Source organism: Mauremys reevesii, linkage group 13 (assembly GCF_016161935.1).
Source record: "Mauremys reevesii isolate NIE-2019 linkage group 13, ASM1616193v1, whole genome shotgun sequence".
Lineage (NCBI taxonomy): Eukaryota > Metazoa > Chordata > Testudines > Geoemydidae > Mauremys > Mauremys reevesii.
This window is the reverse complement of record NC_052635.1, coordinates 6,613,925-6,624,879: the sequence shown is the minus strand read 5'-3', so window position 1 is coordinate 6,624,879 and position 10,955 is coordinate 6,613,925. Positions and strand designations below refer to the sequence as shown.

General features: G+C 49.7%; 1 protein-coding gene across 1 annotated transcript; it reads left to right on the top strand.

Annotated features, from left to right (window-relative positions):
- The first annotated feature begins 211 nt into the window (after nt 1–211).
- Nucleotides 212–7,866, top strand: LOC120380384 (duodenase-1-like). Its single transcript, XM_039498092.1, has 5 exons — nt 212–324; nt 1,689–1,833; nt 3,612–3,747; nt 4,093–4,347; nt 6,510–7,866. The coding sequence occupies exons 1-5, from the start codon at nt 276–278 to the stop codon at nt 6,654–6,656; spliced, it is 732 nt and encodes a 243-aa protein (XP_039354026.1). The 5' UTR covers nt 212–275; the 3' UTR covers nt 6,657–7,866.
- The last annotated feature ends 3,089 nt before the right edge of the window (nt 7,867–10,955 follow it).

The window sequence follows — 10,955 nt, the reverse complement described above, 5'->3', positions numbered from 1 at the left end:
TCCCCAGCTCGGGGCAGGGAAGGCACCAGTGCAGGAAGGAAACCCACCCCACCCCCACCCCTGTCCCGGGATGTGGGAGGGACATGGCTCAAGGTTTCCTCTCTGGGAATCCCCTCCCCTGATTCATCGCTGATGGGGAATTTCTTGGTAGCCGGGTACATGACCCTGCACTTCCCGGGTCACCTCTTCCCAGCCTCCCCTCCCCGCTGCCCGCTGTATATAAACCCTTGGGGGCTGAGACAGAGCCACCAGCCCCAGCTCCTGGATGTGCACCAATGATGCTGCTGCTCCTGCTCTACACGATCTTTCTCCCGCTTCATACTGGTGAGTAGAGCTGAGCGACTGGTTATTTCCCAGCTCCGGGGGACTCACACTGGGAGTGGGGCTAAGCGAGTCACAGTGTTCTTAGTTCAGGGGCTGAACCATAAAATCTGGGGAAAAGCTGGGTTCCTCCCCAATTTTTTTTTTCATTTTTTCTTGCAGATGCAGAAACCCTAAAAATACATTGTTTCAAAACAAATGGGGGAGGGGGGGATTGTTTTTTTTTTTTTTTTTTTTGCTTTTTGGTTTCGTTATGGGACCTGTTCAGGTGTTTTTCACCCTTATTTTTAATTAGCTGAGTTTTGAACTGAAATGCAAAGAATCCTGTGGCACCTTATAGACTAACAGACGTTTTGCAGCATGAGCTTTCATGGGTGAATACCCACTTCGTCTCTTGCATCCGACGAAGTGGATATTCACCCATGAAAGCTCATGCTGCAAAACGTCTGTTAGTCTATAAGGTGCCACAAGACTCTTTGCTGCTTTTACAGATCTAGACTAACACGGCTACCCCTCTGATACTTGAACTGAAATGCAATTTTGAAACAAAAATTGATTTTTTTTTTGCTTTTTCATTTGCTTTCAACTAAAAACAATTTTGGGGGGTACTTTTTCATTTGATTTCAGGTCGCTTTAGAGGGGGCTTTAATCACTTTTTAAAAAATTAGTTTAAAAGAACCCAATTTGCTCCATTTCTAAAGAAAGCACCATTTCAAACAGAAACTCAAGATGTTTCGTTTCCCATTGCTCATAACAAAACTTTTCTACTTTTTCCTGGAAAAAAATAATCATTTCTTTGTAGCCAAAACAATCCATCGAATTCCACCTGAATTCACAGGTTCTTTTGATGCCTGAAAATTGCTTTTTTTAAAGCAAATTTGCCAATTCCTTATAATTTTTTTCCTGGCTCTAGTGGTGAGAATGGGGAGACTGGGGCTGTGGGCAGCACAACCCACACCAAGGGCAGGGGGATAGAATTAGCCATGGGCTCAGGCAGGTGTCAGGAGATGGGAGAATGAGGCTGAGGGGTGACAGGGAATTCCTGACCCAGTTCTCTGAGAGGGGAGATGGCCGGGGGTGGCCCCACAGCCAGAACATGGATGGGCATGTATGGGATAAAGAATGGATGGAAGGATGGACGGGTCCACGTGGAAATAGGTGGATGTGCAGCGGGTACGTGTATGTAGGGGATAGACTGGGCTGGTTGGGGAGAGGGGGTGACTTAGGGGCAGGCTGGGCTGCGGGGGTCTAAGGAGCTGAGATCCAGGCCAACAGGGGGCTGAGCTAAGAGATGAGGGTCCAGGTTGCACTGGGCTTTTAGTCCCACTGTCCAGCTCCCTTTTGAACCCCTCCCTGTCTCTCTCCAGCTCGGGTCATCGGGGGCCAGGAAGCCCCGCTTGGCACCAGACCCTACATGGCCTACGTGCAAATCGGGTCAGTGGGAAGCTGCGGAGGGTTCCTGATTCGTGAGGACGTGGTGGTGACAGCGGCTCATTGTAACTGCAACCTAGGGTAAGAAACGCGCCATTCCCCCCCCACACACACACACCCCCTGAGACAGACAATCCCCCACCCCTGAGCCAGCCGGTCGCCCACCCCGGAGCTAGATCAGGGCTGGTGCCTCTGGAGGAGAAAGGCCCCATGTCCCGTTTCCCACCCCCTGAGCCAGCCAGTCTCCATCTCTGGGATGGGATTGGAGCTGGCAATATGTTGCCCCAAACACCAGAAGTGTTTATGGGATGAGAAAATGGCGAACTTCACTGGGTGCCTGTTTTAAAGCCCAAACCCACCAAACTAGACCTGTCCCACAGAGCGAACATCCCAGCTGATGATTTTAGTCAGTTCAATAAGAACAACCCCTGTCACTGGGTGACTTCACTCAGTTGAAACCCAGCCTCTTCTCAAGTCTTTTCCCTTGGCCATCGCTTCTCAAACCCAGACCCCTGGCTGTTCTTAACCAATCAAGAAATCCCCTGATTGCCTTTGGGGATCTGAGCCCTACTGAACAGAGCAACCTTGTAGGCAGTTAACATAGATCAGTGCTGGGACCCAGCTGTTGTACCAGAGACTGATCCAATCCCCAGGATTTCCTATGACATCCACTTCCGATCATCAGCCATCAATTCTTTTGGGTCTGTAGCACGTTTCTTGGTATCAAAAGGGGAACATCTAGACAGAGATTAAAGAAAGACGAGGAGATTCAATCTCTGTCATGAAGTCTCACCAGTTTTTCTTTGTCCTGCTAACCCTGGAGGAGGGAAAGGGCTGTCCAGAGGGGCCGGGCCAAGTGTCCTGATTCCTTCTGGACTTCAACATCTTCTCTGATGGACTCAGCAGCCGCTTATGTCCCACATTGTGATCTCTGTCCCCAGGGTCATTTCACAGGCAGATCTGGGCTTCCTGCTACTGGTGTCCATATCCAGTAGATGGCACCAGTGCATAAAAAACTCTTTGATCCTTTTCTTATTTGCATGTGTCATTCATTCCAGCGACCTTATTTCTGTGTCGGCCCAGCCAAGGCATCTGGGATTTCCCTGCTTTAAAAAATTTCTTTTAATATTTCAAAGTTGCGCCCAGGTTAGGGCCTTACACCTTCCCATGGGTATTTTCCTTCTTCTGCCATAAGCACTTCAATGATTCATAGATTTCAAGATTTTGTGATCATCTTGAACGACCTCCTGTATAACACAGACCAGAGAACATCTCCCAAATAATTCCTTTTGATCTACAGCAGATCTTTTAAAAAATCGAACCTTGATTAAAAATTGCCAGTGTTGGAGAATCCACAATGAACTTTAGTAAGTGGTTCCAACATTAATTACAGTCCCTGCTAAAAACTCATATCACGAAACAATCATTGAGAAAGAAACCAAACAGAATCCTTTATAGTCCCTCTGAATTTGAAACCAATTGATCTTGAGTTTCTCAGTATAACGTGGGTTTTCCAATCTTTTGATCATTCCCGTGGCTCTTCTCTGACCACTCTCCAATTTATCAACATCTTTCTTGAACTGTGGAGACAAGAACTAGACAATGGGTCACCCTGCATAGGAGAACAGTCCATTACTCAGTCTTTTGGGTCTCTTTAGCCAACCAGAATGGAGAAGGAAGAAGTCCATCCACATGTAGGTGCATAAGATGGTCTCTGTGTTATGCAGTCACACAAATGTAGGTAGAAATCTGCACAGACCAGGATCTGGGCTGATGTCCCTTCCAGAGGGTCTGTGATGGCCCCACCCCACTATCCAATAGGCACTAATACGCCCATATTTTCCCCTTGGCTTTTCCAGAAACATCTTTGTCTACCTGGGAGTCCAAGACTTCACAAAGCCAGGACAGAACTGGCAACGGATCCGGGCCCGTCGCTGGATCCAGCACCCTGACTTCAACAATGAGAACTTTGACAATGACATCATGCTGCTGAAGGTACTGCCCCCATCCCATCACCTGCCCCCAGTGACCTCACACTGCTACAGGCACCACCCCCATCCCATCACCTGCCCCCAGTGACATCACACTGCTGCAGGTACCACCCCCATCCCATCCCCCCACCCCCAGTGAGCTCACACTGCTACAGGCACCACCCCCATCCCATCACCTGCCCCCAGTGACCTCACACTGCTGCAGGTACCACCCCATCCCATCCCCCCACCCCCAGTGACCCCACACTCACTTCCTGGACTCACATCCACGCTTTGGCCAGGTGGTGCTGCTCCTTGCCTCTTCGATACCTGTGCTGATCCAGGTGCATTCTCTCTCCTTCCATGTCAGCTGTGGCACAGCGCGGAGCTGACCGAGTGGGTGGGGCTTGTCTCCCTGCCGGAGGCTGATCAGCACATCAGCCCAGGATCCGAGTGCAGCGTGGCCGGATGGGGTCGGACAGGAGTGAACACCACCACCGACACGCTGCAGGAGGCAGAGCAGGAGGTGGTGTCGGATAGCCTGTGCAGAGAGCAGTACCATCATTATGACCCCATCACCATGCTCTGCGCTGGCAGCCCCCACACCAAGAAATCAGCCTTCCAGGTAAATATCTCCCTGCCCAAAGCCACTGGGGGTACAGCAAGCTGCTCCAGGGCAAGGAGCTGGTGGAAACCAGTATGGCCATGCCCCTCCCTTGCTCCACTGCCCCAAGATGGGAGCCCATCCTGCATCATGGGAGATGCAGCCCAGCTGGTGAGCCCAGCACATAGGATGACTGCAGAGAGGTCTCTCCAGTGTTACTGCCTTTGTGCAAAGTGCTAGTGGAAATGGGCTGAAATGGGTCCTGGGGTGAAGCAGCCAAGGTGTCTCCAATAGAGAGGGGGGTTTTAATGCCAGCGGAGAAGGTTCTGGGCATTGCTCAGCTGGAATCCGGTGCAGACTTCTGGGCAGCCCTGTCCCAGAAAGAGGAATCTCAGCTGGAGCAGGTGTTAAGAAGGGCTGGTGGGACGATCAGGGGAATGGAAAGCTGGTCAGTCAAAAAAGGAATAAAATACCTGGGCTAGCTTGGCATAGAACACAGGCTGAGAGGGGTCTGATTGCTCCATAAATACATCAGGAGCGGGCAGGGGGACACTAGGGAGGGAGACGAGCTGTTGAAGCTAAAGGACAAATCAAATGGGGATAAAAGTGGCAGGGATCAATGGAGGCTGGAGATGAGGGGAAGGTTTCTAACCATCAGAGGGAGGAGGTTCTGGAACAACATCCAACAGGAGCATTGTGGGGGAGGGGGAGACAACCTAACAAGGATAGAGACAGAGCTTGATAAGTTTATGGATGGGATAATATGACAGGGCTGCCTATAATAGCAGAAATTGGACTTTATGACCCAGTAGGGCCTTCCAGTCCTGTGTTCCCATAAGAGAATGAGGCACCTAAAATACAACTTCCATGATTACACATAGTTAGGCCTTGAGTTTTTAGCAAAATGTTCCAGGAAGATTGTTGATGAAAAAAGGGGAAGCCTCCCCTCTTCCCTATCACGTTGTGACCATCTCTACTCTTCACCTTCACTGGAGGGTCTACTGGTGAACTAAACCCTGAGGCTATCCAACAGATAGGACCCTGGGTGAAATCCTGATCCCACACATGTGGATGGGAGCTTTGCTGATGATGTGCATAGGGCCAGGTTGGCATTGGAGCTAAGGGAGAATCAGTGTTCCCATCTAACAGGAAATGGCAACATTTCAATCTTTGTTTTTGAAGAAAAGTTGAGATTTCAACATTTTTGGCAGAATGGAAATTCCAAAAGCAGGTTTGACTCAGAAATTTCAAAATGTTTCATTGCAACATTTTCAATCAAAATGAAACAAGCTGAGATATGAACAGATTGAAACATTTCCTTCCATGTGAACAAACTGGAGAGAGTCCAGAGGAGAGAAACAAGAACAAAAAAATATGATCAGAGATTTAGAAAACCTTATGTAGGAGGAAAGGCTAAAAGAATTGGGCATGTTTAGGCAGAGAAGATGAGGCTGAAGGGGCTGCAGTTCCTTATCAGGCCTCTATTTTCCCTTATATAGCCCCTGCCTGGACTACATCTCCCACAATGCACTTTGTCATGTGATTCCCATGATGCCCCAAACAGCTCAGTCAGAAGCAATTCTGAGTTGCATTATGGGAGATGTACTGCTCTAGGGAGCCAAGTCCTTAGGAGAGAATGCAGACCTGAAGGACAACTCCCATAAGCCAATGCATGGTTAGGAGAAAGTAGGGTGACCAGATGTCCCAATTTATAGGAACAGTCATGCTTTTTGGGTCTTTTTCTTATATAGGCTCCTATTACCCCAACTCCCTGTCCCAATTTTTCACATTTGCTGTCTGGTCACCCTAGGAGAAAGCAGTTTAACATCTTATTGAACTGATTCCAAATTAAATGTTTCAGGACATTTTTTAAAAAGTAAAATATTCTGATTCAGATGGAACTGACCCAAGATGGAATATTTCCTTTCAATTTTCCTAAAGCAAAAATTGAAAATTGATTGTTTTCTGTGGCAAATTTCAAGTTTGTAGAAACTGCCTTTTCCACATTCTGTGCAGCTCTAGATTTCTCTCTCTGCTGACCCATTTCCAGGCTGGTTCTGTTTGGCAGGAAGGGCTGGGCCTTCAGCTGCAGAGAACACCTGTCCCGCATGCAATCTGAGATCTCCACAGGACAGGCTGGGCTGGGTAATGTCAGTCACTGATGTTATTCTCCTTATTGGCAGGGCGATTCCGGCGGGCCCCTGGTGTGCAACGGGGTGGTCCAGGGTATCATCTCCAATGGAAATCTGGATGGGCGACCCCCCAGCGTATACACGAGAATCTCCAAATTCATCCCCTGGATCGACAAAACTCTGCAGAAGCTGAGTTAAAGGAGACGCTCCCCTGTAAAGGGCCAATGTTGCCATACAGGGATCCATGCCTGTGTGGAACCCCGAGGTGCTTTAGATCAAGAGTATTTCTTTCTAGTGTTAGAGAAATACTTCAAGTGGCTCAGTCCTGAAATTCTTTTGCAGCTAGAAATACCCCATTGATGTTTGAAATTTTGTTATATTGTCTCCCCAAGTGTCTAATCAATGTTTGGGACCCTACACGTGTTCCGGTTGGGAGCAGAAATTGACAATGGAGTCTGGTATTTCCTGTGATGCAATCAAGTTTATTTACAAGAAACATCCAAAGTCCTGTTTCCCTGAGCACATTGAAATCAAACAGCAGCAGACAGCTCCTCTGTTCAATGTACAGAGCCTGCCTCTCCAGCCAAGACTCAGTGCCCAAGATGGTTCTCTTAGCTTTTTCTCAGGGCCACATTCCTGTGCTCCCAGGTTGTGTCTGCCTGGCTGTTTACTTTGTGTCTGTTTCACTTCTGTCCCTGGATCGCTCTGTTTATGTTGTGTCTGTCTGATCCACATGCCCTGTTACCCCAGAACAATATTCGGTGACAACCTTTCCTCCTGAGTCATTAGAATTCCCACGTGTGCACAGGGTTTTACATCAGCTAAGGGGATTCTGGAACAAGGGTAGAATTTTCTGTGCTGAATTCTATAGGACCTCTACAAATACTGATCATTTGTATACCTAATCCATTCCTCACAGGTTTTCCACCATCAAAATTCCCAGCTCCAGCGTGTCTCTGGCTGGCTTAAAAACATTCTTTCCCCCTACCAGAGAGCAGGAACGGGGCCATGTGGCTTTGGTGGCCAACCTGTGACCACAGAGCATGGCTAGTCGAATTAAACAGCCCATGATAATAGCACATTGAAATGGTTGTGTTAAAAAAATTGAAATTTCAATGATTTTGTTTCACACATTTTGAGCCAGACCCAAATTTGTTTGTTTTCAGTATTTCTTTTTCTTTTTTTCTCTCCCCACCCCACAAGTATTTAATTATTTATTATTTATTATTGTGATACTGACCAGAGGTTGGAAAAACCCAAAGGAAGGGAATCCAGAAAGCGTTGCTGAGATACATTGAGGCAAAAGAAAGAATTGTCTAATTCCAAATATTTGGAGAATATTGAAAACGGACACTTGTTTGAAAAACAAATGGCACTTGAAGGAACGAAAGCCATTTTTCTAAATAAAAAATGTTTTCTTTGAACAATTTGCGCTGCCTTTTCCATCACTGGCCTGTAGACTGGACGTTGCATGTGTGGATGATACAGGGTTTTGGGAGAATAATGGGGCAGTGGGCAGGATGCAGGTGCTGGGATGAGCCATAAATAAAATTGGTGCTAAATAAAAACATCAAGGCCCAGATCCTCAGAGGTGTTTGGGTGCCTAACTCCCATTGAAATCATTGGGAGCCTGAATAATTTTGGGGATCTAGGCTCCTAGCTCTTCCCTCCAGGAGATCTCAAAGCACTTTACAAAGGGTGGTCAGGATCATTAGCCCCAGATGGGCAAACTGAGTCACAGAAAGGGGCTGGAACTTGCTGAAGGTCACGGAGCAGCACAGCCGGGAACAGAACACAGGTGTCTCCAGCTGCAGGCCTTTGCTCTGGCTACTTGGCCACACAGCTTCCCAGCCCCTCAACCACACTGCTTGTTAATTTCAATTCCCATCCTGTGTTCTCTGGAGTCAGTACAGAGCTGACACAAACTCCTCCAGCACTGAATTCCCACCTCACCCGTGTCGTCTAGGGTGGCACTAGGTCCACCACGGCAGGGATGGTCTCAGGTTAGAGAATGTGAGGATGTAACGTCTGCAGGGTTGGAATTATTCCCACCCCCAAATCTAGTGGCTGTGGAGCAAATACAGACAGTATCGATCTGTGTGTCTCCACACTCTCCTCATAGAATCATAGAATATCAGGGTTGGAAGGGACCTCAGGAGGTCATCTAGTCCAACCCCCTGCTCAAAGCAGGACCAATCCCCAACTAAATCATCCCAGCCAGGGCTTTGTCAAGCCTGACCTTAAAAACCTCTAAGGAAGGAGATTCCACCCCCCCCCCCAGGTAACCCATTCCAGTGCTTCACCACCCTCCTAGTGAAATAGTGTTTCCTAATATCCAACCTAGACCTCCCCCACTCCCTGCAACTTGAGACCATTGCTTCTTGCCCCTCCATCTGGCTCTCTCTGTCTGGTAACAGGGGCAGTGCTGGCCAGCGCTCCCCAGTACCAGGAGATGTCATGGTGCTGATCCCTGTCTGGCTAAAGGCCAGATTTGTCTGAGCCAGAGGCATGAGAGAGATTCCCAGAGCTGCCCTCAGATGCCCTGGGTCCCTCCACCCCGACCCAGTGCAATAAGACAGCCACGTTCCTTCAACAGATTCATCCATTCCAAGGCCAGAAGGGACCACGGTTCTTGTCCTGTCTGACCCCTGTGTAGCCCCGGCCCTGGGACGGCCCTGAGCTAATCCTGGCTAGAACTAGAGCAGAGCTGTTAGAGAAACATCCCATCTTGAGTTACACATCACCAGGGATGGAGAATCCAGCCTAGCCCTTGGCAGCAGCGTCTCCGAGCCTGACACTGGCCCAGCCACCAAAGGGATTTGAATGGCCAATTCCCAGCCAACGTCATTCCGATCCCCTGGGCTGGGCGCTCCGGCCCGCACTGTATGGGGGTGTGGAGATGAGATGGTCTGATGGTCCCCACTGGCCATCACCTTTCCTGCTCTACGAACAGCTCAGCATCAACGTGATAGAAACCTTCCCACCTTCACGGTATTTCCTTCTCTGTATTCAGGGCAATTCCTGTTAAACAGAGTCTGTCTCCCACCGTGTAACAAACACTGCAGGGCAGGGCCACCCAGGGCGGGGGGGCAAGTGGGGCAATTTACCCCAGGCCCGGGGTCTTGCAGGGGCCCCCACAAGCAGGAGTGTTGCTAGGGGGGACCAGGAGGGGGCCGCCACTCCCCCACTGAGCACATTCCCCCAAAGTGGCACCTTAGTAGGAATTTGTAAGGAGGTAGAAAGGTCCGGGATTCTTCCCCCATCCCCTTTCCCCCCTGTAGAGTGTGGCACTGCTGATTGGCCGCCTGGGCCTGATTGAGCCACGCCCATTGGGCCTCCAGCAGCTAGACACCCCCCCGCCTCAGCACGCAGGGAAGGGGCTATGTGCTAGCACATGTTTAACTTTGGCTCCAGAGGCAGCCAGCGGCTGGAGCTGCCTGGTGGTAAGGGGAGTCCCAGGGGGCAGTCAGGGAGCAGGGTGAAGGTTGGATGTTTCGGGGGGGACTTTCTGGGGGTGGGGAGAGGGGCTGGGGCAGTCAGGGAGTAAGGAGGGGTTAGATGGGAGGAAGTCTGGGCCTCTGTCCAACAGCAAAACACAAGCATATAAAAGCAGCCTTCAGTGGGAAGTGCTATCAGCTGGCCCGGGCAGCCTGCACGGCACCCAGCCTGCTTGTCTGAGCTGTATTATCAATACATTTTATTTGGAAGATGCAGCCTGGGTGATTTATAGGCCCCAAACTCTGCTGAAAGAGCTGGGAAAGTTGCAAGCTTGGTCATACAACGCAAACCTGCTTGAGGCACTGCACAAGAGAGATTTATTGAGGAAGTCCGTGCAGCTCACAGCTTAAGCTCTCCTAAGCTTGCAGCCGTGGCACAACAGGATTTGGGAGCAGTTAACAATTCTGTGTGGTTAAGAGATTTTCATTTCCTGGGCCCTGCTACCCAATGCCACAGGGCCCCACAGGGGAGACTTGAGTGAGTAGCCGCACTTGTCCTCTGCAATCCCTTCCCTGCTTCTTTCCCTTGTGTTTGCAAGGGTCTCATTAACATGCTGCATCCGAACGCCCCTCCCCCAGGCCTTCCCTCCAGAGATGCAGCCTCCTGGCTGCCCCTTTTTCCTCACTTTCTCCTTCTCTCTGTCTCTGTGGTTTTTCTCCATGCCCCGTCCCTTGTCTGTACTCCTTCTCCACCCCATGCACTGGATTAAGCACGTCTCTGCCTCTCTTCTTTATGGGCTCTGTGCTGGGATGGCAGAGGCAGAGCTATTGTTGTGTTCTCTGCTGGGTCTGTTTGGATCAGACTCTAAAATCAAGCACTCCCTTTGCTAGCAGTATCCCTCTGCCTGCTCGCAAGGGCTTCTGGCTACACACTAAATCCAGGTGCTAGGGCAGAAGCAGCTGCCCATGTACCCTCAATGGCAGGAGTGGTGCGTGGTCCCTCGCCCTGCCCCCCCACACACACACTTTGGATTACGGGGTGTGTCTTGGTGTATATTGG

Coding starts and splice junctions, on each gene's coding strand:
- LOC120380384 (XM_039498092.1), top strand. CDS start 276: ATGATGCTGCTGCTCCTGCTCTACACGATCTTTCTCCCGCTTCATACT. Junction 325..1,688: donor CTTTCTCCCGCTTCATACTG/GTGAGTAGAGCT, acceptor GTCTCTCTCCAG/CTCGGGTCATCGGGGGCCAG. Junction 1,834..3,611: donor CATTGTAACTGCAACCTAGG/GTAAGAAACGCG, acceptor TGGCTTTTCCAG/AAACATCTTTGTCTACCTGG.